The following is a 27,945-nucleotide window of genomic DNA, read 5'->3' as shown; positions in this document are numbered from 1 at the left end:
GGTGTCTGGGACAGCTGTGGAGTTGTCGGGCTGGCTGGCGGCTGCACGCTATAAATTTCTCTCTAAAGAGGATTTACTTTTATTTTAATGGCTGCTGTAAATTTACGGCACCCCGGCCCGGTGAAAGAGAAAGAAGGGTTATTTTGAAAAGGGCCTCTCACTCTCTCTTCAGCCCTCCCTTTCTTCCCGTTTTTCTCCTTTCCTTTAGAAGCAAGTGGAGTGTTGCCATGTCTCTTGTGGTCTGCTTTTACCTGTAGTCAGCCTGTATGGAAAGTGTATGAAAATATCCTGAAAGAAATGAAAACGCTGCAAAACAACTTATATTACGCCCGACACTCTGGAATAACGGTTTCATTGTATGTGAAGGTCATATCATATTTTAACAGAGGAACACTGGCCACGCTTGCAGAATTTCTCCCACTTGATGGCAAATTCCTCTTCTTGAGCCCAGAGAGTTTTCAGATGCAGAAAGTAACAGTTCTTCCTGTTTTTCCATCTCTCTCTCTCTGCAGGTGCTGTTTGCTCTGAACCAGACACTCCTGCAGCACGAGGGCGTCCGAGCAGGCAGCCTGCAGGGCTCCTTCACCACCGAGGACCTCATCACACACTACAACTGTGGAGACCTCAGCCACATCATCTTCAACCATGACACCTCACAGGTTGGTTAGAATTTAAAAGATCTAACTCCTACTGTAAGTCCTACAATTAAAATTAGAATCACTTAAAGGTGGGGTAGGTAAGTTTGAGAAACCGGCTCGAGATACACTTTTTGTTATATTCCATGGAATGCTCTTAACATCCCGATAGCAATGAATATCTTAAGTGCTTTGACAAAAAATCCATAAAAAAATGTCATCTGTGGAAGCCGTAGTACTGTAAAAAGTACGACCAATCATTTTAGCCGGCCCGGCTAAAATAACTGGATGGCCTACCTGCCTGTCAGCCTTCCATCGGGGCACAAACTTATCTCGTGCCCTCATTGGTCATGTGCGCGTTCGTGTGTGTTGGAGGAGGGGCTCTGTAAGGAAGTGACAGATTTTCTCCGGTTGTGTATTTTCAAATTCTAGCGCACTCGAGCCGGTTTCTCAAACTTCCCTACCCTACCTTTAATATTCATTCTTCTTTCAGCTACGACAGTGTTACATTTTGCAGCCTCATTATAAAACAAATGTTGAACACGAAAACCATAAAATGAGTATCAACTGCTTGCCAAGCATAATACAAATGATCTGATGCCATTATCTCACTTTGCCAAACAATCCCAAATTGTTCGTATTATCTCCCATATTTTCCCACTTATAACGTTTTAAATAGTCCAAAAACAACGGGTGGTGAAAGCCATGCTGCTTTAATGCACAACACACTCGGTTTTCTTCAGATGATGTGAAGTGTTAACCAAAAGATGCCTTGATAACGACCCCGACAGACATGTATCTGGACAAGAAATTCAAAAGTAAAACCTGCTCCTATCTCATACGTATGTAAACGTTTCACAAGTTGTGTCTAAATATTGGATGGTTGGTTAATTTGCAATTAAATACTTTCCGTGACCCTCCAGATTTAAAAAGGAACAAGATAGATGTGAACAGATTTGTTTTATCCTTTTGATTCAAGAGTTTTTTTTAAATGCCTGTTTTGTCTTAAAGTATATCCTTAGTCTCTGCCCGATGTGGCCCAATTTGACAACATCTCCTCCTTCCAATTTGCCTGGGTCCAAATTGTCTGCCATGTCTTTCAGTAAAATCACAGTAAGAAATGTATCACTCAGTGATGTCTCAACGACCACACGAAGAATCTTGGCCCCTTTGGTATCTTATTAAATCCTATACTCTCTCTTGAGTATTCATATTGGGTCAACCTAGTGCAGGGGGCTTAGTCTGCCTTAGTGTAAATGTTTCATTCTGTCAAGTAAATATGGAAGTGTAAGTAAGTAAGTAAAGTTTATTTATAAAGCGCTTTTCACAGACAAAGTCACAAAGTGCTTGACAAAACAATAAGACATCCACATAGGAGGCGTACAATGATCAATGAACCCACATGTTAAGAAGTCATAAAAGCACCAGAGCATAATTAAGACACAATAAAAACACAATAAAACATAAAAGGGAATCGTTTTCAGTGAGAAAAGAAGCGATAGTGAGGTTTCTGACATAATAAAAGAATCCCAGAAAATACCACTTACAGCTAAAATACTGCTTCAGTCCAAAACCATCTGTAGGGATATTCAAAATCCCAAATCTGTCAGACCCTCGATTTAAGTTGGCAAACCCTCTCATACCCACTTCTCTGCCATTAGGCTATCGTCACCTCAAACTTTTAGGCTTGCACATCAATTCCACCAAACTGCACGTTGCCATCTTAATCCCTCAAGTAAGCCTCAAGTTACTTGATAGTCTGGCACTTTAATAGCTCCGGACTCGGCCGTAAATACGCCATCTGACCTCCTCTAACTTTTCCTAACATAGCCTCTGCTCCTTTAGCGATAGCCTCCTCATTTTCACACCCTGCCCTGCTAACTGTCAAAAGGACATTCAATATATAACACACACACACACACACACACACACACACACACACACACACACACACACACACACACACACACACACACACACACACACACACACACACACACACACACACACACACACACACACACACACACACACACACACACACACACACACAAGCTCTCACTCCTCATAAGTCAATTATGCTGTGTCAACCTCTCTCACTGATCCTCAAGTCTCATTAAACCTAACACACCGTGTAACCTCAACTCACCACTCAACTGAGAAGATTCCACATCATTTACACTGGAGACACAAAGAAAGAGAAAGTATGCACAACTTCAGACAAATCTCGCCATGCGTCTGTTATTAGGCCCTGACAAAAGAAACATATCTCCCTTTTTGTGAAGAGCTTGTTAGACATAGCTTCACCTGTAGTCGTCTCCTGCCTGAGCGCTTTAAATCATACCAGTTCTCCCCTGCTCCTCATGTCATAATAACATGTATTAACATTCCCCAGCACATGCTAGAGCAATCAGACGCCTCACTGCGGTGCCAGGTTCTGTAGCCTGGTGATCTATAGCAGGTTTGTCCAAGTGTGTGTGTGTGTGTGTGTGTGTGTGTGTGTGTGTGTGTGTGTGTGTGTGTGTGTGTGTGTGTGTGTGTGTGTGAGAATTTACAGCGTCGTTAAATAGCAGGTGTTTTTTGATAAGTAGGACCAAAGAGGCCTTTAACACCCCCAACGCTCTCCTATTGTTCAATCTTCATCATATTAGAGAAGGATCTGTGATGGGCCTCGTAGTGTAGAGATGCAGGATGCTTTTCAACACTTCACCACAGACATAAAGTCGAGACCATCCTCAGTGGGAGCACATTAGACGTTCAGCAAAAAAGGCTTCTTCTGCGGCTACTCCTTGCTCAGACCACGCGCATTTTTGAGACTCAAGATGAATTTTTCTGCACGGTTTGTTAAAGTGGACCTATCATGCTATATTTGAATAATATAGTGTAGGACCATACCTATATAAGGCATATTTATACTTTTTATTTTTCAAAATACCAAACAGATCATGCATTTTAGCCATGCCTCATTTTGCTCAATTTGAAAATGTTTAGCTCTGTTTTTGCAAGGGCAGATTATGTGAGAACAGCACCATCTACTGGCCTGGCATATGTACTACAGCGTCTCCAGCGCTTTCGAACGGCAATGGCCGTGGCTGTCTCCTCCTGATTGGTGGAGTTGGCCCAATAGCCGTAGCGCCACTTTCCTGACGTCAGGACAGTGTTCAAATCTGGATCAGTTTTTATCAGATCCGTTGCAGCCCCTTTTTTAGAGATTTGGGTATGGAGGAAAATAGAGAGGGTTGTGTTTTCTGACACTTGGTGAGTTCCCTGGAACACCGGGGACACATATTCATGTAGAAAAGACGTACAAAAGTGCATTTTGCATGATAGGTTCCCTTTAAATGAGTCTTGCACGGCTGCCACGCTTTGCTGGCCCCGAAATGTATCCACACACACACAAAGGAAACCAGGGGACACTAATAAGTGATGCACACAGCTGGTACCAGAGCGCTTTGAGACGTTCTGGGATTATAATGCCAACTGTTGGCGGAGTAAGTGTGTTTCATAATTGTAAGTGTTTTGTCTGTATATTTCAAATGACTAGGTTAGCTAGCTAGCCAACAGCAGATAATATCGGAAGGAATCATGCAATCACATTCTTAAAATAAGCCAATAAAACGTACATTTTGGGTACATTTCCAACAACACTAAAAGGTGGCCAACTTTATAATCCCCAAACGTCAAGAAGCACTCCCGACCCAGCTGTTTTTGGCTGTTGTAGGGCGTTCCCACCTGTTGGCCACCGTAGATATCCGATAAAAACGAATGAAAACTAGAGATCGTCTTGCGATAAGATCACAAAGTATGAAACCAAATCAGGCCAATGGCCCCTTCCCAACTGTCTACAACCTTACTTTATTACTTCCCCTTTGAACTCAACGTTATTTTTGATCTCAAATACACACCTGTAAAGTTTTGTGACTCCATCTTGCAGAGTTGTGATCCTTTTGTCTGGCAAAATCTATTCAAATAAATATGAACACATGGTAAAGTACTCTAGTAGTTCCTAATATAGTAGGTATCTCGAGGAGCACATTTTCCTTACTTTTTTTACACATACTCACAAGTTAAGAAGACCAAAAAGGACTTCAAAGAGCAGCATCATAAAGGAAACATATGTCACATTGAGTAAATTGCTGTCAGGAGAGACTAAGAAAGTGAGTGCAGAGGGATCCCAGTAGTGAGGAAGGGAGGAAATATCTCCCTGTCACTCCGTGTTTCCTGCAGGTTGGGATACGGAGCAGTTAATGGCCCTTACTGTGATAAGTTATCTGCATTAAGTGCTCACTCCCACCTTGACCCCTCTCAGGCCCAACATCGTCATGAAACACTCACGTTATCCTCTCTCATCAGAGCAGTGATGAAGCACTCCTTCTCCACCTCCCCCTCTCTCTTAAACTGTTTCATCCAACCCTGCTTTATATTACTTATGAATCATTAACCCCTGCCTATCCGGATTAACTTGGGTCATTCACACCGGAAAAAACACAGACAAGTGAAGGCTTCAGGCTCCAGATATCTGTGGGAATTTATTTATTTGTGGCTTTCTTTCCTTACTGAGTGTAGAGAGTAGCGTGGCTTATGTCATACAAACATTTTGGATTGGATCAGGTCTTGTAATTAACAACCATCAATATGCCAAATGTGACGAAATACATAATGTTAACCGCCAGAGTTAATAATTGTGAACATTCAAAAGGTTTCTTCATACACTTTTGTAACTTTGTTTACACTGTGTTTAAACTCAATTGAACTGAATTGTAGAACAGGGTATATGCAGGAATCCTGAAGTCAAATGTAAAACCTTTTAAGACCTTTTTTAAGACCCTTTCCATACATTTTAAAACCTCATCGCCACTTGGAGTTTTAACCGGTTACATTGGCGACACACTTTACCTCACATTGACTATATACACAGTATTGATTGTCCTTCCTCCTTATCTTCCAACCATTTGGACGCAAACTTGCATTTCCCCATAACGATGTTGTTTAACAACCGGCGTAAGCGGACCTTCGCACACTATCAAGCAGTGAGCGTGCGATGTCCTGTTCAGATGACGTCAAATCCAACGGGATGCCATAAATAAACTACACAGAATCACACTACACACCTACGCAATGATTACATTCAGGCAGACTGTAGAATACAACCTCTTTGGACAAATTATATACTCATTGAAAACAAGCTACAACATTTAATACCTTGGAAAATGCCGTTTAATACTTTTTAATAGCCTTCATTTTTGCTAAATTGATTTATCAACTTTTAATACTTCTTAAGACCCCACGGACACCCCAGTAGAAGCACATTTAAATGCATCAAATCTGATTTATCTGCCGTACAGGCCTATCGTCAATCAAGTTAATAAGTCAGGTAATTTTATAATAAAGAATGTTGAGTTATGGGCCTTTCAATGTTAATTTATTGTCTCTGATTTTTACTTTTAATGTTGTTAATTAGCAGGCACCTGGTCACTTTTCAAGTACCCCGCTGATGCCCCGAGCAACAACTTCACGCAGCTCCCTGTAAAACCTCTTAAGGCCTTTTCAAACTTTTCACAGTAGTACTCCCCGAAACCAGTAAAGAGACTATAATGTGTGAAATTTGTGGGGTTCCCCTGCACACCACAGGTGAAATCAATAAATATCTGATGTAGGTGTGAATTAGCACCTTTCACCCATTATGTGAAACAGACTGTGGGAGGGGGCGTCGGGGGAGTGAGAGAAAATGTGTCAGGTAGAGATTTTAGATGCAGCACCTTGTTCACATGTGGAACAATAAATCCCCCTATGAGTGCAGTATTCAGACACCACACACACATTGACAAATACACACACACACACACTTATTACACACACTGATTTATGCAACACTTGCAGCTGTTCTGCTGTTGTGTCAACTTGTAATTCAGTTTCAGACAGCGGCTGTGTGTGTTCTTGTCACACTCAAGTAGAATTACACATTAAACGCATGTGAATGTGTCTTTCTCTAATCCCTCCATCTTTTGAAGCTTTCCAAGTGAGAGGAAATATTGAAGGCTGGCAGCCTCAGGTGGTACAAGAGAGACTACAAAGTAAAAACCACAGAAATATTAACAGGGGGAGAACTGCAACCAAAAAGAAAACAGCTTGGGGAACCAACATACCACAAAGTTCTTTGTGCACAATATTAAGCTTTTACAGATTCTGAATTTATGTACGCCGTCGCCATATATTGATTTTCAGTTATTAAAACTAGTGTCAAACTCTACTTAAGACTACACGTTTTTACTAATACTATACTTCACTGAAACCCAGTGGCAATGGATAGGAACTGTAAACAACTGTAAGCAACCCCACAATACACCATGTATGTGACGCCGGGACAATTTGCTCTTTCCATGTCACACTAAACCAAACACTCAACAACAGACCAAAAAGACTTCAAGGCTAACACTCAAATCACCAGGTGGAAACAGAGCTAGAGTTTAATTTGATCCATCAACAAGTAGCCAAAACTCTACACACATTGCTTTACTTACTGCTTTATTTCTTACATTAACCATTATTACAAATAACACAGGCTCTAGGTTTGAAATAAACAGGCAGAAACCCTCAGAGTATCAGGCTGCTGACAAACCGTGCAGCCAAACTAATCGATCACCTGGAGATTTATAAGAAAATGGCGCCACGTGTCCACAACAATGCTCTTAAAATCCTAGTTGCTAACACTCCCAAATAACTGGGAACTCAGAGGAACACAGAGATGAAACAAGCGATTTAACCTGTGTGTGCATTTCATTGTTGCGTTTGGACATTTCTTTAAATGGTGGCACTCCTGCATGCAAGGTATCAGTTTATTGAGGGTGAGCTATTGGTCAGAAAAGAAATCTGGATGAGCATCCCAGAACAAACTCCCAGAAACCTGCAGGTCCGCTGCAACTCTTACTACTTTTAAATCCAGGCTGAAGACTTTTCTTTTTGCCGCTGTTTTTAATTGAACTATTCACATCTTAAACTGCACTGTAACTTTTATCCATGTATTTTTTCTTTTAATGTTTATTTTATTATCTTTTCTTTTTAATGACTGATTTTAAATGCCATTTTCATAATGTCTTCCATTTTTGTAAAGCACTTTGAATTGCCTTGTGTTGAAAGGTGCTATATAAATAAACTTGCCTTGCCTTGCCTTGCCTTGCCTTACTTTCATATAAATAAAAGGGGAAGGATTCTGAACTAGCCTGAAATGGCTACTGGCCATATTTTTCCAATTTCAAACTTTGTGTCAAAGGAAAAAATAAGAATTACTACACATGGAAAATAATTTGGGCACGCTAATAGTAAAAACAGTTCCTTAGTCAAGAAAAGACAGCAAACAGAATACCAGGAGGCGGGAGCAGACGCAATGGAACGCTCTGTGGTGTCTTAGGGTCTCACCTTTCTCTAATATTTCATATTTTATTGCATAAATATATCAAGAGAAAGAGCCAGAAAAAGTCAATGCAGGTAAAACGATACTCTGACAGGAAGTGGAAGAAGTCAAGACAGAGTGTGTGTGTTTAGGTGTGTGTCTTGGACAGCTAAGACCCCAGCACTGACCCCCCCCCCCCCACTCATCCTCACAGATTAACAGTCTGTTGGATCGAGGGACGCAGCCAAAAGAGAGGAGCAGAGCCAGCTTTACTGTCTCTGTCTGTCTGGCTCTTTATAAATCACATATTAATTAAACACACATTCACACTGGTTGATACACTGCAATTGGACAAATGCACTTGCCTTTTATAATTATTATATGAGAGAGGTTCCAGGTTGAATTGAGGCGAATATTTGTAATGTTCAGAGGTTGTTGTGTTTCATTTTCATGAGAATGATTGTTCAAATGATAATAAACAAACATATAAAGCATATTTGTCCACTCATATGTTGATAAGAGTATTAAAAACTTGAAAAATATCCCTCTAAGGTACATTTAGAACAGATAAAAAATGTGCGATTAATTTGCGATTAATCGCGATTGACTATTTTAATCGACTGACAGCCCTAATAATAATACAATTAATAATACATTTTATTTCGAGGTGCCATTCAGGACACCCAAGAACAACTGACTGTACAATGCAACAAATAAATAATGAAACAGATAAAAACTGGTTAAACCTGAAAAAAACAGTAAGGTAAAAATAAAAAGAGACAGTGTACCCACTCAGACACTCAGACACACACACACACACACACCACACACACACACACACACACACACACACCACACACACACACACACACACACACACACACACACACACACACACACACACACACACACACACACACACACACACACACACACACACACACACACACACACACACACACACACACACACACACACACACACACACAGTCATGTACAAAAATGTGTTATGCACACACACTCATGGTGTTGAATTTTCTCTCCTCCCTCTCCTTTCCTGCGTTGGTCATTTCCCGTCAAGCCGACACGTCACACACACTCCCGGTTGCCAATTCTCACACTCTCAGTCACACACACATTTGCCAGATTGTCACCAACACCGTCCTCTTCTTTCTTTCCATCTCGTTTTCTATCCCCCTCAATTTCTTTAACACAAGTTCTCTTTGCGTTTGATGTATGCATAAAATGATTCATGGGCTTCCCTATGCTGCTGTGGACGTTCATTATAACAGCTTTTAAATTCAGATTTTCCCTCTCTTTGTCTCAGCTGCCTCACTTCATCAACAGCTCGCTGCCAGCTCACGACCGCACGACCGCGCTGCAGATCGACAGCTACTTCCGCCGGGAGCTCATCTACAAACGGAACGAGAGGATGGCCCGCCGTGTGTCCGCCTTGCTGCAGAGAAATCCCAACCAGACTTTCTTTTTCGCTTTTGGTGCAGGTAAGGGAGCCTCAGATACAGCTTGGGGGAAGTTTGGGGGGAGGTCAAAGTTGATGTAAATGTTAAGATCCTGCCCTCAGGTTAAAAAAAGGCTAAAATGACTGACCTTTGCTCAGCTGGTTATGGGACGTCTCTCTTAACTGTAGGCCAAACAAAGAGTGGTGCAGCGATGACGTATCTTTGTAGGCCGACACAGAAGTTAGCATCGCAATGACTCCCTGGAAAAAAAGATTTTGGAATATTTCAGGATAATCTCCACATAATAATGCCACTTTATGATCTTTGAAGCGTAAATGCTATTGCTAGAAAAAAGCTTACGTTAGGCTATAAACAAACGTCATCATTTTGGCATGTTTGCACACCACTATCGCTAAGCTAAAGGCGGCTAATGTTAAGCTTGATGACGTTTAGTAGTCTCTCTTAGATCCTTGTTAGCAGCCACTGTTTTTATGACACAGAAGCTTCTAGTGGGGTAATTTCTGATATATTTTAAGTCCTAGAACAAAACATGAAAATATTTTTAAGCTATTTCAGGGATCTTACCACTAACACGTTCAAAAACCATTGACTTTGAGACGAGGAAATGGTAAATTGCTAAGTCGATCCAGGTTTTAAGACTCATTCCTGCACCACTCTTTATGAGAATCCATTAGGCAGCAACTCTAATCTTCATATCTATTTTGCAATAAATGAGATCTTGTCAAACACAGTCTGATTGGAGTTGAGAGAGTGTGTTTGCATGTAATTGCCAAGAGAAAGAGGGATCAGGTTTGCTTTGGTCCAGACTCCAGAACACTGATTCTGTCAGAAGTAATGTGTGTTTATAGAGAACAATTTGCTCTCTTTCTTGTTTGAAAGCAAAGTTTGAGAAAAAGCAGAACAATAATAGCGTACAATGGTTCCCAGATCTCTGGCATGGTAAACTGGTTATCTACACACACACACACACACACACACGCAAACACACACACAGAAGTCTCCATTACGGCCAGCTCCCACCTCAGAAATGAAGAAACCATGAGCTGTTTGTTTCAATTAGCATTCCTGGCTAATGCTGCTAATGTTTCCTGAATGGTGTAGTGTGTCCTGAGGGAGGTGTGTGTGTGACTGTGTGTGTAAACATGTTAGTGTGTTTGCCCACAAAAGCAGGTGGTGGGTGGATGTCTGTTTACTGTACAACTGTGTCTGCGCTTTGCATCTGAAAATGGGCGGTACCGCCTCTAGGGGGTGTGTGTGTGTGTGTGCGTGTGCGTGTGTGTGCGTGCGTGCGTGTCACAGTGTATGATTAATGCTGAATGTCTAAGTCCTTCCTCTGAGCATGTTCTGCTCCCGATGCTCTTTGTGTTGTTTGAACAAAACTGCTGTTACACATACACAGCTGCTACGAGTGTGTGTGTGTGTGTGTGTGTGTGTGTGTGTGTGTGTGTGTGTGTGTGTGTGTGTGTGTGTGTGTGTGTGTGTGTGTGTGTGTGTGTGTGTGTGTGTGTGTGTGTGTGTGTGTGTGTGTGTGTGTGTGTGTGCACATGCAAAGATTGAAAAACTGTAGGTTAGCATATGAACTATGACCGCGATGGAGGAATTCGTTTTTGTAATAATACTTAGAGGGGAGTTACGAAAAACTCATTTTTGAGCGTTTGTGCACATACATAACCCAAACCCTGAAAGATCTTTGACATTCAATTATATTACTATAGCAGAAACCCATAATACAATTATAAAGCTGAACATTTGCATAATATCGCCCCCTAAAATAAGTGCAAAGGTGAAGCATTAGGACCCTCTCCTGTTACACACTGTGTTTGTGAAACATTGAACGTTATGGGAATTGGAGAAAACCAACCAACCCATTCCAACTCCTCAGGCTCAAATAAACTCAAAGGAGTGGAGGTCAGCAAGAAAAGAAAAACAGCCATGTTTCCATTACAAGTTGTTAGCAACGTTTACTACAAGCTCTACACAGGGATAAATAGGATATGACAACATTTGTGTAAGGCAATAAGATCAAGGATAATGTTTGTCTTAAGTCGAAAGCATACATAATTTTAAGAACGGAGGTGCTACGGTTTTGCTATATTGTGTTATACTTGATAATTAGCAGAATAGCAACCAGGTAATTCTATACCATATAAGGCAACGTTAAAGGGCTGCTGTGGCTCAGTGGATAGAGTACTGGACTTTGAATCAGGGGGTAGCAAGTTCGAGTCCCACTGCAGTCTGCATGTCGTTGTGTCCGTGGGCAAGACACTTCACCCCAAATTGCTCCTGTGGGGATAGTCCACAGTACTGAATGTATGTAAGTCGCTTTGGATAAAAGCGTCTAACAAATTACATGTAATAATAATAATAATAATAATAATAATGCAGCTTTGGTGCAGAACTGTAGCCTGCTGGTGTTTGAGCTAAGTTCAAACAAGTACACAGAAAATAAACATTAAATTGGATTTGTGATTGTGATTTATTATTAAATAACATAAGTCTAAATCCCTTTAGTAGCATAGACTGTTTTACCTGGCAGGTCCTAGATGTGAAAATATACATCTGCTAAACGTGAAGAAGGAGAGAAAAATTATTGTGTTCAGCCAAGAAATCTTCTGTGGATAAATATGTGATCGTGTATGTGGAGTCTCAGATTCTGTCAGTTTACATGAAGCAGACCTAACAGTTCCTTGCTAGCATTTTAACTTGGAATAGATAGGGATATCATGGCATGCAACAGTGTTCAAACCCCTACATAAAACTGACATTTTACATGTACATCCGTCACCTGTTTTGCTTCATGAGTCTCAGTTGACCATTAAAATCTGTTTTAATGCAGCTTCATGTTTTCCAGATTACAGCAGCTATGTTTTAGCTTTCCAGTGTGTCAACCTGGCCTGGAGGTGCACATCTGTGTGTGTATATGTGTGTGTGTGTGTGTGTGTGTGTGTGTGTGTGTGGGGGGGGGGGGGGGTCACCTGCAGGCTGCAACCGTGTGTGTGAGAGAACTGACAGCTGGTGTGATGTGAGAAGAACCATTACAGTTATGGCCTGCTATGCTCACACACACACACACAACACACACACACACACACACACACACACCCACACACACACACACACCACACACACACACACACACACACACACACACACACACACACACACACACACACACACACACACACACACACACACACACACACACACACACACACACACACACACACACACACACACACACACACACACAACACACACACACTAATTCATACTTAAACAAGCATTGTGCACATATGTGTATACTTTATAATGTGCACTCACACACACAAAGAGGAAACACAGAGGTCTCGGTGAAGGAAGACAGAGTCAATGACGGCCAGATTTGCGCACATGAAAGAGAAAATGCACAAATATTTAATTTTGCGCTTACTTATTTTAATAATTACAAAACTTCTCACAGCGATTTCCATCTAGGTTCATTCAAGGAGAATTTTGAAACTAGAGGAAAAAAACAAATGGTAATAAAAAACAAAAAATGCTAATATAATTAGGCAATTTTAAAACTTACATTTGCTACAATTAAAGTCACTACTATAACATAATACATCACTGATAATGTTTGTAATGGGGTGGTTGTAAAACAGCACCAGTGGAAGTCATTAAACATACATTTAAAAAACGAAATAACTGACTAACAACTGAGAAAGAGAAGACCACTCACTGCGATGCCTTCAATGCTCCTGCCAAAGCCACGTTAAGTTCAAACTTTATGACCACAGTTAAAACTTGTCACTAATTCATTGCAGATCTAGAATAAAGGTTATTAAAACTAGATATTTTTCACCACAGAGTTTTCTTAGCAAATATGTTCCTTACCCAGCTGAACATCTGTGTGCCACACTCATCGTGTCTCCTAATATTCGTTTTTATCCTCCTTTAGATGACATACAAAAAGGAGAAAGATGCCCTTTTCTAAGTAGACATAAGTTGTGTTTTATGTGACAAACTGGGGCGCCAAGGTGTTGTCAGCTAACACACATGTCTCTAGATGCTAATGTCTTTAGAACGGACGCAAAATGGATCATAAATCAGCCTTAATAAAGTCTGTCCCACGATTTATTCACAAAGCTTTCTTTCTCTCATCTCTTATTTCTGTCTTTAAGACGTTGACTCATGTCTTTACGGTCCTGTAACTGTCCCTGCTGGTCCCAGTCTCCCATTGGCCGTAACTAGCCATGACATTTTATCATCCAATGATGCCAGGATGTATTAAGTGACGGCCCCGGACTCCCAGAAATCTGACTGTGCTCTTCAGGACTTACAAGAAGTGGTTCTGTGATATGTCAGACTTGATTAATGGAGGTAGTTTTGCTTATACAGTATACCGATTAGAATCTAACCACAAAGCATGTTAGTGATGAAGACAAATAAAGAGGATAGGAAATGTGAAGGGTTAAGATTATCCAGACATATATTAAAAATAAATACAGCCCAGGGAGATGTATAACAGCCGTTTTCAGTCCAAATGTGGGCGTACAATAGCGTAATCCTGTAAAATCCAATCTTTATGGTAGATTTCACATTAACCTGGCATGTTTAACTACAAGCTCATGGTATAAGGCTTATTATTGTGAATTATGAGATGGAAAACTTCCTTGGGCTTTTTGTAATTGTGTCTATTTTTGAGAGGTGGAATAAGGTTACAAGTTAACGTTTTGGGGGGTTTTCCATACCTGTAGTGTGTAATACGGGTTTTTGTGCATGTAAATGGCCTGCAAAGTCTAAAATCCCTGTGTTCCCTCCAGAGGGAGATTCTCTCCCACACACTCCCCCCCCCCCTGTCTGAAACACCTCCATTGGTCTCCTTTATTTTCTTCCTGAACTTAGACCCCATTTACGCACCGAATTCGTTTTAAAAAAAGTCTTCCGTTCACACGCATTCGGCTCATTTAACGTGTCCGTTCACACGAGACCACTGGAAACGCTGTAGTATATATGCCGGGCCTGTAAGTGGCGCTGTACTTTCGCCACAAAATACACCAAAAGCAGCAAAGAAGACCCCCGAGCATGGTTGCCCTTCTGTTTATGCCCCGCGGTGGATTTAGCAACATGTAGTTCATGTAATTCTCCATGTCCACTTGTTGCTGATGGTTGTGGTAGAGGAGCTGTAGATTTTGCACTAACATCTGATCTGTAGCATGGTCGAGCTGTAGATTTTGCACTAACATCTGTAGCATGGTCAGTAGCTACTGACAGTAGCTACTGACCATGCTACAGCAGTGAGCAGCAGAGGTGGGGAGAGGCGGGGCTATGGCTCATCGTTATCAGGAAAATGATCGTATAGGGCGTACACACGGAGCCGTTTGCCCCCCCAGAGCGTTCCGGTTTCAGATCTATCCACCTTGGGACCCGTTATCGTTTGCGGGATCCGTTTCCGCGTTTCCGTTACGGCCTCGTGTGAGCGAACGGGCTAAACGAAAGAGAAAAGTTGCGGATACAACCGTTTGCGTTATCGTGTAAACACTGCCTTAATGACATCACTATGTAACATATTGTACGTGATAGGCTAAGGGGCGGGACTTCTCTAAGTGGTTGACCAGTCACAACAGAGCCGGCCAGCTAACCAATCAGAGCAGACTGGGCTCTGGTTTCAGACAGAGGGTGAAAAGAGGTGCTGCAGCACAGGCAGTATGAGAAGAAAAAATAATAGAAAAAATAGTTTTTGATCATTAAAGCATGGAGACATGTCACAGTAGAGGCACACAATACAAATATCAAGCTCAAAATGAGCATAATATTTCCTCTTTAAGTACATATACTTTGTTATTTTGCAGGTTGCAGGTTGCATTTCTCCCATACAACAGATGTTTATTGGTGGCCCCTCTAGCTGTCTTTGTCTTGGACCCCTCAGTTACAACCTGAACCGTGTCCAGAGTGCAGAAGGAAAGCAGGGCAGTCAGGAAAGAGTCGGGGCAGCGCTCAGGTCAGGCGCTCTAGAGTTTCAGATGTCACAGTGCGGTCGGTCCAGGAGTTTTTTCACATGGTAATTAAACTATACGATGTGTATATAAAGCGGTTCAGGCAGGAAATCCATCTCTGCTCGGCTCAGCACCTTACCTCCCTCCCCCTTTCCTCTCGCTGTACACCTACACCTTCCTGTAGCACGAGCACTTTTATGTGCAAAATATATGCTTTTGTACTTGCTAAAAGCTCTTTTTCCTCCATCCTACACACATATGCATGCACACACGTGTTGGAACAGACATTCTTTATTTTCTCCACTTTCACCAACAGGTAATTAATACAAATTACAGACGTGAACGAGCTCCAGCAGGCATAATTGAATTACCCCAGGCAGTATAAAAGAGACTGATTGAGCAGTATTTCTCTCTCCCTGCAGTCTGCTGGTTTCACATGTTATAGTCAGATTCCAGCCAGTAATTCCTATTTAGTAAGTGTACATTACTGTAAGCCTGTATTACAGCAGTAAAACTCCACTAGTCAGTATTTTTATTGCAGTTGTATCAAATGACTACATGTAATGTTAAAGAGGTCGCTCGCAGTCATGAAGCTTTATCCCACAGCTGTATTGAGCATTATTTACAGTAACCTAGCTCATTAAATTGTATATATTTATGGTTTTTAGTCACACAAATATAATTATGGTTTGGTTTTACTGCTCTCATCTGTTAATAAAGCAGCAGCAGCAGTTTTTTCAGCCAGAATACTCAATTTACAACAATATTCGATACCATACTCGATTTACAACTGTATCCCACCAGCGTAGGATTCATTTTTGTAAGGAGTGAGCTTGTAGAGGCCAAATTATAGCTAAAAAGAGAAAAAATACTGGACACTCATTGACATGTTTACCAGAAACATGACATCAGACTACAAAACTTCACTCAGTAGACTGCAGATCTTTAATATGTGCGCTCTTCTCACCCAAACAAATATTTCAATCAAACTCAATTCTCTCTCAAATCTCCCTTACAGTGAAAAGGGCGGCAAAGATAACAATAGGGCCAAACTTTATGTAGATCATAACACATTGGGTATGGACTAACGGTAATCTTTAGAAGCTCCGGTTGAAAATTAGACTTAACTTTTCTGTAGATTTCAGTTTCTGAGCCTCACACATGGCCCAAAGTCTGGCCTGCAACGGACGGGCTCATTTTTATCCAAGCCTATTCCCCGTAATGCCTTTAGCTGTTGTTAATCACTCTAAATAGATTTTTTTGTAAAATTGTAAATCACTGACCAAGAACAGATCCTTACACATACAGTGATACATGAGCTCAACAAATGTTAGGCTACTAGATCCAGTAAGACAGACATATGCACACACAAACACACAATCAAATACACTGTCTCCCCACAGGCTTATCTGCCCGATGTGTAGAGCAACTATTTGCTAACATGCTAGCCATAACAACTTAATAAGGTATAGTCTTAGAAGTGGTGACTGCCTGTCAGCTTGTTTGACATTTCATAATAAGCGAATTCCCCTACTTGCTGAGAGTCAGATAAGAAGAGTTACATTACCCGAATAGCTGTCTGTTAAATATGAAGCTAGTGTGTAAAGTTGAAAAAAAGGCGGAGGGAGATGTCTGTCTGTCTCTCATCATTTTCCTCTACGCCAATATGGTCACTATCAGTGTTATGTAATGGGAACCAATCATAGGAGCCCACCACAGCATGACGTGAGCGGTGTGTGTGTGTGAGGCCAAGTGAGCGCATCACTGTTTCCCCTTGGACAGAACGACAGCAGCAGCAGATGATTGCAGTCAAATGCTCTCAGACACGTCGTACGCACATTGGACACTTGTTCTGTTGCTATTGTAAACAGATTTTTTTCCATCACTCACTCAGCAAAAAACATGTATTCTCAGTCGCCCTCTCAATCACACACAAACACACACTGTCATTTAAATAGGCCAACACGCAGTCATGATTTTTGCTGAAGAGCTGCGAGGGTACACAGTGCGAGTGTGTTGGAGCTCTGTGGTGAGCTTCAGCAGGTTTTCATTTGCCAGCGCTCTGGCTGCCGCTGCTCGGCCTTATTGAAAACATCCCATGGAATTTCCTGACGCTGCCTAAGCCTAGATACACACACACACACACACACACACACACACACACACACACACACACACACACACACACACACACACACACACACACACACACACACACACACACACACACACACACACACACACACACACACACACACACACACACACACACACACACACACACACACACACACACACACACACACACACACACACACACACACACACACGTGTCTGTGTATGTTTGCAACACAAAGTCAGATGATCTGCCGAGATATTTATCGCCAAAAAGGGTAGTTACTGTCAAAAAGTACACATGTAGCATTGTTTGTTTTGAAATTAGATCCAGTTGATGAAAGGTGATTGTGTGCATATGACCTGCTACACAGACCATAATAGTCCATTGTGCAGAGCAGAGCGGGCCCATGTGTTTTGCAGTCGTTTGTGGTGTTGAAGTGATGACTGAGGGAGAGAGCCGGCATGTCACTTTGTCTCCGTGGCTCTTGCTCTCGCAGCAGATCTGCTTCTCTCAGCCCTTTTTCTGGAGCCTGCTCTCCAAGCTTTAATTCTGTCTGTCTACCTGTCTGTCTCTCTCTGTCTGTCTGTCTCTCTCTGTCTGTCTCTCTCTGTCTGTCTCTCTCTGTCTGTCTCTCTCTGTCTGTCTGTCTGTCTGTCTGTCTGTCTGTCTCTCTGTCTGTCTGTCTCTCTCTGTCTGTCTCTCTCTCTCTGTCTGTCTCTCTCTATCTGTCTGTCTCTCTGTCTCTGGGTGTTTCTCAATCGCGAGTACGCTTGCTTGGTAGCACATGTCTTCCGAGCGTCTTGCTTCAGAAGCGAGTCAAGAATACTTCCTGACATTTGGAAAACAAAGAGTGGAACAGGCGAGCAAGTGTGCAGGTGTGCGTCATATGAGAGGCCCCGCCTTACATCTTCCGCCACAGATTTGGGGAAATTGGTCCGTGCGCAAAGCATTGTGGGGATTTTAAGACCGCGAAGTCTACTCATGTGCACACTCGATATTTCTCCAAACGGAGTACGCCGGGCTCGGTAGATTTCCAAGTATGCTGGAGATTGGAACAGTACTTCGGCGGCACTCGATGACGTAGTATGCTTGAAATAGTGGCTCTGAAGCAGCTTTACTCGCGATTAAGAAACACCCCATGTCTGTCTCTATCTGTCTGTCTGTCTCTCTCTGTCTCTCTCTGTCTCTCTCTATCTGTCTGTCTGTCTCTCTGTTTCTCTCTGTCTCTCTCTCTCTGTCTCTCTCTGTCTCTCTCTCTCTGTCTGTCTGTCTCTCTCTATCTGTCTGTCTGTAGCTGCTATCTTCCTGGTCTTTCCTCTCCAGCTGCTGCTGTCTCGTCTTTATTAAACTGACGCCACCCCTCACTGCTATCTAGCTCTGTCTCTTCTTCACGCTGTCTTCTCCTCTGCATCATGCAGGAACATTTTATTAAGTCATTGGGATGCCATGCATGTGCGTCACGTGATGTCTAATGCTCTGCAGAGAAGACTATTGGTGCTTTCTTACTAACAGAATGGACTTAACATACTCTTACTTTTAATTTCAATGACAGTGCAGTCTGGCCTAGAAGTTTGGACATGACAATTGTGCACATACTTTAAAAGTTATCCTTTGTATACCAAAAAAAAAAAAAGGTATGTCCACTGTAAGACCACAAGTATGGCTCATATTTCCTCCAAGCCTAATCTGCTATCTCTGAAATGCCTTATGCAATACATATGCATCCAATTACACACTTGATTTGTGGATATAATGATAGTTGTGCTGTGTTACACTAAATTATAAAAACAGCAAAAGAAAAATAAATAAATTAAATAGATTTGTTTCAATTATTAGTTTTTGTATACATTATTGTAATTAAAGTGCTATGCAGAAGTGTTTTGAGTATGTTACCCTATTTATGTATGAGTTTGATACATGAGATTTTCTCTTTAAGATAAACAGATGTTCTTTTAAAATGGTAGAGATTTCTGATCTTTCTACTGTATGTAAATATTTACAGTATATTTAAATAAACCCAATGTGTTTCTGCCCCATATGAGCAAGGCTGACTTGAGATGTAAGCACACACTGTGCAGAATTAGCTCTATTGTAGTACCATGTAAGGTGGTCTTGTAAATGTTCAGGAATGTAACTGCGAGTTTGCGTGAAAACGTCTTATGGTAACTCTTAGCTACACTGCTTGGACTCCTCTAATGAAATCAACACAGCTCATTAGCTTGTTCACAGATTACACACTTCATTAGCAACTGAGAGAACATCCCATAGCCTTTTCAGAGCCAACCAGCTTAATGCTTAAATACATTTCATAAACACGTGGATGCTTCAGTCCTGCTCGCTTTGATCTTTTGAGCATTAACATTGCCCTTCATGCACACAGCGAAAGCTTTGGACCAAAGAATAAAACAAAACAAAGCTCCACTTCTTGGGACCTGTCGTATTGCTGGCTTTCCTACTTGGTAGTTAATTGCATTCACCTGTTGTTCCAGGTGTAAATCAGAGCCTGATTAAATGGTAACAATGAAAACCAGCCGGCGTTGTGTCCTGAGAAACAACTGATGTGAAACATACGTTGCTGCCAGCACAGACACTCACAAACACACACTCACGTCAGCAAGCTACATACAGTCACATGCCTACACACTTACTTTTATCTCTGAGCTCATGCCTGCTGGGCAGCATGTCTGTGTAATGTATGCCAGCAACACACACACACACACACACCACATCATCGACACATGCACACAAATCTGCGCTCTTTTAAAACAGCAATAATTTGTACTTTTTAACGAAAGTAAATCTGTACTTGCTCACATAAAAACGGAATGTGCCTCCTTCTTAACTGCAACGTTAACTGAAGGGTGGAGGAGAGGAAATGAATCGACGGTGCAAGAATGAGATGAGAAAGATAAGGGCTGCCGTGAGCTCTGTGAGGATGTGTGTGTGTGTGTGTGTGTGTGTGTGTGTGTGTGTGTGTGTGTGTGTGTGTGTGTGTGTGTGTGTGTGTGTGTGTGTGTGTGTGTGTGTGTGTGTGTGTGTGTCAACTATAGACCAGCTGCATCTTATACGTTTATTGTCCCAGTACAGCAGGGAGAGATGGTAAAGACCCCAGCTGACAGGCAGAAAGACAAACAGGGAAGACAATTTTTATTTTGCTTCACTCAGCTTAAAGGGGCCCTATTATGCCCATAATCCTCAGGTCCATATTTGTATTTTGTGTCTCTCCTGTGACATGTCTCCATGCTTTAATATTCAAAAAGCTCTGAAGCCAGAGCCCAGTCTGCTCTGATTGGTTAGCTACCCGGTTCTGTTGTGATTGGTCAACCGCTTAGAGATGTCCCGCCCCTTAGCCTCATCACGTACAATGTGTTGGAGCTCTGGCCAAAAGAAGCACAAGTTTTACATAAGCACGTTCACACCAAGTACTTTTCCCACAGTAGTTCATGAGAACTTTAGTTCATGAGAGCTCCTTTAGTTCTGATGAACTAGTTAAGTCACTATGTTACAGAAGTAAACAAAGGAGGGGGGGGGGAGTGTGTGGGAGAGAAACTCCCTCTGGAGGGAACACAGGGATTTTAGCTAAATAACTAAATACACTAGAGAGAAAACCACAAAAAGCACAATAGGGCTTTTAACTCCTTTCTCTTCTCCAATTTCTCTTTCCCTCTCGGCATCCTTCTGTTTTTTCCACACCTCACCCACTTGCTTCCCTTTCTCTCTGCCCACCATGACGGTTTTCTGCAGAAGCAAGCTCACACAGTCTAAATATTTGAATGTGAGGAATCACTTTAAAGCTTCTAACATTGAGCCCGCCCTCCAGCCTTTCTGACATGGACCGGTGTCAGGCCCACCGCAGGCAGCAGTCGGACCCCCCTCTAACTCTCTTGATCTCCGTATTTGACCAGAACATCGAGCGTAACTTGGACATGAACCGCCCAATGAAAAGCCGTCACTCGTGACAGCTCAGTGTGGAGCAGGCAGACGGACAGATGTCGTACTGCATGCAAAGGAAGTGAAGTCATTATGGAGATGAGGAATGAGTGTGAGTTATGGAGAGGTGGAATTCACCGTCCTGCCTTGTTAGATTTACACATCAAGTTAAAAAGACTCAGTGTTCAAGGCATGGGTTCAAGTATTTCTGAAGTGCCGTGGGTAGTTGCTTCTCGGCTGTTAATCCAAAGGCTGCTGTGTGATTTATAGAGGGATCCCAGTACTGTAAAACTAGAAAATGTGAACGCACAGCACGGCGCGGGGATGCTGGGCCTATTAAAATCTCTGTTGCATTACTCATGTGTTGTTGAAGGAAAGAGTGAAGGTGCAACCCGGGATAAATCAGAGAGACTTTCACCACACAGGTAAACAACTACACGTGCTCCCGCTGTTAGAAGTAGACAACAACACAAGAACAGGAAACAAATTAAAAGGAGAAAACCTGTATAATGTATTGGAATCATAACAAATGAAGACACTTAGATACAAGACATGAGGAACTAATGAATTATTTGATTTGATGAAAATGATGTTTCCTTTGCATCCATTGGATCTCAACCATGAGCTCTGTCTCACTCAGTTATTAATGCTACGAAAGTTAAGCTTTTGTTTTGTCATTACACATGTAGTTACGATCATAACAGAGCCATTCAGCATTTACATTTTAAGTATTTTTCTTTTTCAATTAGATTTTTATTTGGTGCATTAGTACAAAAAGTAGGCTTCTTATTTCTAGCCAGCAACCATGGTTTTTGTGGACCGGTATGATCTTAAGAGAATTAACCTTCAACTCACAAAGTGTATTCATTTAATGACAAGGCCCCTTGCCTTACAATTTAGCGGACAAACCCATTGTCAATTATTATCTATTCCTTACACTTTTTGGAAAAGCCAGTGAAAATGACATCACCCTACAAACTATTGAAAAAAAAAAAGTATTGCCATTTTTAGAGCCTCATGCATACCGTTTCAAAGTTGGAGGATTGCAAATCAGTCCTGCAATGATGAAATGCTTTGCTGCGCGATGATTGGACAATCTCTATTGGGGGTTCAGGTTAAACAAACAGTCACTTAAACAATTACGAAAAGTTTCAGAGTGACGTGGTAGGCAGCGTTCTCCGTCACCGCCACCAGCAACACACTAAGGCCCCGGCTCCACGAGAACGCATACGGCAAAACGCATCGGAGTAACGCAAACGCAACCGCAAAAAACCTTCCGCCCACACGCAATATACACCGGATTGTGTCAAGCTCCACGAGACGGCTCCGTTTACATCCAACCGCTGGAAAAGCTGCAGTACATATGCCGAACCTGTACGTGGCGCTGTAACTTCCTCCACAAAAGCAGCAACTTCCTCCACAAAAGCAGCAACTTCCTCCACAAAAGCAGCGAAGAAGAATGGTTGTCATGGCTGCACTTCTGTTTATTCTCTGCGGTGGGGGCCGAGGGAACCGGGCAGAGTTTTTCGCCGGTCAACGTGTGTTAAAGTTTAAATCTTCCGGACAAAATTATAAAAGTGCCGGTCAAAGGTCTTCATTGTTATTTATTGAGCTTTAAAACAAATTAATAACGACTCTATAATGATATATAATAATAAAATACACGGAGCCTGTCTCTTTTTCCTCTCTTCTCACAGCGTCAGTGTCTGTCTCATGCAGCAGCTGATCCAGTAAGTATACCCGACAGTAAAAATAAACATATTTATAACTAGTTTAGGTAGTTTGAGAGGTAATTAAAATAGCTAAGGGTGATGATCTGACTTGAAGTGTGTGTTTTGCTCCTCCAGCTGCATCACAGCGGGAGGAGCTGCGTGTCTCCGTCCTGTCAGATTAGACTTCACTCGCGTTTATGTCCATATCGAGATAAAGATAAATAATCTGTGTACTTTTGCGGGGGTGAGCAGCAGAGGTGGGGAGAGGCGGGGCTATTGCGTCGTCATTATCAGAAACGGATGACCGTATAGGCGACCACACGGCCCCGTTGGACCCCCCCCAGAGCGCTCCGTTCCCAGATCTATCCACCTTTGGACCCGTTGTCGTTTGCAGGGTCTGTTTCTACGTTTCCGTTACGGCGTCGTCGAGCTTAAAGGGCTATACGCATGAGAAATATGCGGATTCAACCCGTTTTCGTTCCCGTGGAGCCTAGGCCTAAATGAGGCAACATTTTATGAAATAACTCCAATAAAGTTCATGCCATGCAAAGAAGCATTACATCTGCTCTGGTGGCTCATTGTGGTCCAACAACTGATATGTTATATTACATTCCATATCACTCCTCCATATGAGTACACTTCAATACCATAGACCAAGCCAATGGGAGCCATTTTAGAGTTACATATCTTGCCCAACGACATTTTGGATTGCAGGAGAACGAAACAAAGACCCTCCAATTGGTAGAAGCCCATTTCCCCCCTGAGCCAAATCCGCCCTGATAGTTTTTCCTTTAATTTGTCAATCATTTGACACATAAACACACAAACACATGGGGATGAGAGGAATTTTCCACATCACCTCAGCCTGCCCACATATCTTCAAACAAATGTGAAGAGGAACCCTCCCATCGTAAACCGTGAAGTAGATTGTATTTCCCCTCTCTATTCTTCTTCACTGTATTCTCTCTTTTTCCTCATCTCCCTTTCATCTTTTGCTCGAATGACCTGAAGGCTAACGCTTGTGTTTTCTTGGACCGTAAAGTAACAGTTCCCAGCATGCAGTCTGACTCAGGTGGAAGATGTGCGTCGATGCAATCCTTCTCGCCCACTGATAACATTTTTCTCTATCTATCAATCAATCCTCCCTCCACTCCTCTATTCACTCCCTTAAGCTTTTCCACATATCCATCCTGTTTCTACTCTCCTCCCTTAAGTTGTATTTCTCTTTTTTCTTAACGTTTGTGCTCTGATTGCAATTGTCGTATGAGGTGGTCTGCTTTCAAGACATGTGGGATGTTTTTAAACCACAAGCACGCATCAGCTGACCCATTGTTTACCCAGTGTAATTGCGACCACATTTTTGTTTCTCTTCCTGTGAGCCTCAGTTCTTGGACCAACCAGAGAGATATGAAACAACTTCGCCCCATGCAACAAATTCATACACAAACTTGCATGGAAAATTAGATGAGGGGGAAAAACGGACGGACAGAAAGTAAAACAAATAGAGGTTAGAAGGCAAGAGAAGCACAGACGCTTTAACAAGACATGATTAAGTGTGGAAAGCCAGACAGATAAAAGAGATAGTCCTGAGACAAGAGGTGGCTTCAGTAAACACAGACAGACAAGAGGAGAAGTGGAGTGCATTGAGTCGCTACTGTAAGTGGAAATCAGGATGGAAAGGTTATTAAACAGAGGAGTAACCGGGTCATTAACTCTGCTCTCAGGAGCCGCGGGAGGGGAAACACCCTGCAAGGTAGAGCACACACTGCAAAAAGTTACCTAAAAAAGGAATCTCTCTGAGCTAAGAAAAATATTTTATTCATATCTGCTTCATTAGAGCGATGACAGCAGCGGGTTGGGTGATATGTGAAAGTGGTTGTAAGTGGTTTTAAGCCACATTACCGCAAGTGACGCTGATTCTGTCTTCAACTCAACAGATCACTCTGCACCATGATCAAGATAAAGCCGTGTCCCACTTCCACACTACTAATGCATTTTAAGCTATTATACCTGAAAAACCTGTAATGTACTTGCAGGATTCTTGCTATTTTGAGTTTGTATCTTCATTGTTGAGTCTACTTACAGTAAGTCGCTTTGGAATTGTAATGTAATATACCCAAAAACTCAAACCGTTGAATTGTTGGTACACCGTTGATGCACTGAACTACAGTCAGTGGGCATACACTTTGATATCGGAGCAGTGTGGTTAGGGTTAGGCAAGAGACTCCTTGGTTAAGGTTAGGAAGTAAGTCAACACTTCCTGTCTCACTTTAGACTTTTCCAGTATTTAACCAAGACCACGATGTTTCCCTAACCAAGAGCTCTGAGTGAGTGCCTGAACATTACCATAAAAACATTCATCCTGGTAATAGAGGAACTGCTCACAGCTGCAGAACATCACAACTATGTGCTAATGGCGATGCCGCACAAGGAAGCAATAAGTATTACATCCTTGAAATAATATAGGGCCTTCTCTGTGCTAACTTTAATTGGATGAGGACTTTTAAAGTCATGTTTTCAATTGTGTTTAAGTCTGTTATTGAAAACCAACAGTATGTAGATGGCGTCCCTCTTGTTCCACTTTCGTTGTCGTTTTTCTTTCAATATAATTTTTTGTTAATACATTCCTGTAGAAAACACTTGATGTTTACACCACAAAATGTCAAATCAAGTTATTTGTGAAAAACGTCATATATATACAGTAATTACACGTTGCTGTCATCGACTGTTTGCTTTAGCTATGAAAAGTAATGCACTCAAATTAGTGTATGTCACACAAAATCAATTATTTTGTATTCCACATATTTGTGAACCAGCAAGTTTTGTCAAATACTTGTTGTACTTAAAGTGGACCTATCATGCTATATTTGAATAATAATAAGGCATATTTATACTTTTTGTTTTTCAAAATACCAAACAGATCATGCATTTTAGCCATGCCTCATTTCGCTCAATAGAGTGGCGAAGTCCCTCCCCTTCCGGTTGAGCCCCATGGGACCTTATTTCGGAAAAGTTATGCATTGAAGTCAATGGAGAGAGAAAGATTATCTTTCGATCCCGTTTGAATTGTGCCACGAATTACACATATGATGTTTGTCAATTTAAAAGATAATTTTGCAAGTAAAAAAAAAAAAAATGTGTCGTAAAACTGTGAAGTAACACATTTGTTTGTGTGAAACGCTAAATGAACTACATCTCTGGTCAACCACACACCTCACCAAGATGGCCGTCACTACTGTCTTGTCAACAAACGATTGACTACCCTCACTATCACCACAATGAAACACGTCCTGAAGAATGTCATGCAAAGCTGCCTGCCTGCCTTCCTTTGATTCTCTCTGAACTGCCTGGTCGTTTTAATGTTTAATGTCAACCATTTGTGCAGATAGCATGAAGTAGAAAAGATCGCCGATGCTAACGTTAGCGTTAGCATTTCTCCCCCGGAATTAAATGGTGTATTATAGAATGATCACACCGGTGACAGTACTATTCAAAGGGTTCACGAAATATGACTACTACTCTTACTGTTTAACATTTTGGGTTACTTAATGTTACTTCATGTTAAGGCTAATAAAAATGACAAGGCTGTAATGCTAACTAACGTGCTAGCTACTAGCTAGGTAGCTAACTTGATCAAGCCACTCCTGGTCGTTTCATCAGACGGGAAGCAAAAGAACGAGCAAGACCCATTGCTGGTATAATAACAACCTGGTACTAAGCACACAGGCATCTTGTTAAAGTTATCTTATCTTAGCCAGCGCCATATAGATAGATTATATCTATATTGCGCTGATCTTAGGTATCTGAATGGTGGAGGTAAACAATTGTGACATCACTTACGCGACTCTGGGATTTGTAGTCTTTCTAGTTGCGTATTTTTCATAGTCTTATATTTCAACAGTTTTACGACAAACTGTGACTTTTTTGACATGGAAATTATTTTTTAAGATTGACAAACATCATATGTGTAATTCATGGCACAATTCAAACGGGATCGAAAGATAAGTTTTCTCTCCCCATTGACTTCAATGCATAATTTTTCCGAAATAAGGTCCCATACCCCGGAAGTAAGTGGGAGGGACTTCGCCACTCTATTTGAAATTTTTTAGCTCTGTTTTTGCAAGGGCTGATTCTGTGAGAACAGCACCACCTACAGGCCTGGCATATGTACTACAACGTCTCCAGCGCTTTCGAACGGCACTGGCCGTGGCTGTCTCCTCCTGATTGGTGGAGTTGGCCCAATAGCCGTAGCGCCACCGTCCTGACGTCAGGACAGTGTTCAAATCTGGATCAGTTTTTATCAGATCCGTTGCAGCCCCTTTTTTAGAGATTTGGGTATGGAGGAAAATAGAGAGGGTTGTGTTTTCTGACACTTGGTGAGTTCCCTGGAACACCGGGGACACATATTCATGTATAAAAGACGTACAAAAGTGCATTTTGCATGATAGGTCCCCTTTAAGTAACAACACTTATTATTTTAACACAGATGTTGACTTAATTTAATAATTAATTAACTTTGCCACATCCGCAGTTATTTTAATCCAAACCAACTCATTTCCTTGCCTTATCCTAACCAAGTGTGATGACGTTTTTTAATGATCGCAATGCATGCAACAAGCTTAATTGGACACATGTTGCTGGATATTTGCAGGAGACTGCAGAAAGAGGAAAAACCTTTCGGAAGATGTCGTAAGAACCAT

The 27,945-nt window shown here is 41.7% G+C and overlaps 1 protein-coding gene across 1 annotated transcript in view; it reads left to right on the top strand.

Annotated features, from left to right (window-relative positions):
* Nucleotides 1-27,945, top strand: part of trabd2b (TraB domain containing 2B) — an 84,504-nt gene that overhangs the window by 45,001 nt on the left and 11,558 nt on the right. The window contains exons 3-4 of the mRNA XM_034146341.1: nt 513-659; nt 9,353-9,527. Of these exons, the coding sequence (XP_034002232.1) occupies nt 513-659; nt 9,353-9,527 (322 nt within the window). The remainder of the gene's footprint in view (nt 1-512; nt 660-9,352; nt 9,528-27,945) is intronic.

The sequence above is a fragment of the Trematomus bernacchii genome, unplaced genomic scaffold (genome assembly GCF_902827165.1).
Source record: "Trematomus bernacchii unplaced genomic scaffold, fTreBer1.1, whole genome shotgun sequence".
NCBI classification, from domain to species: domain Eukaryota; kingdom Metazoa; phylum Chordata; class Actinopteri; order Perciformes; family Nototheniidae; genus Trematomus; species Trematomus bernacchii.
The sequence above is the reverse complement of the archived record's forward strand: the minus strand, read 5'-3'. Positions and strand labels throughout refer to the sequence as shown.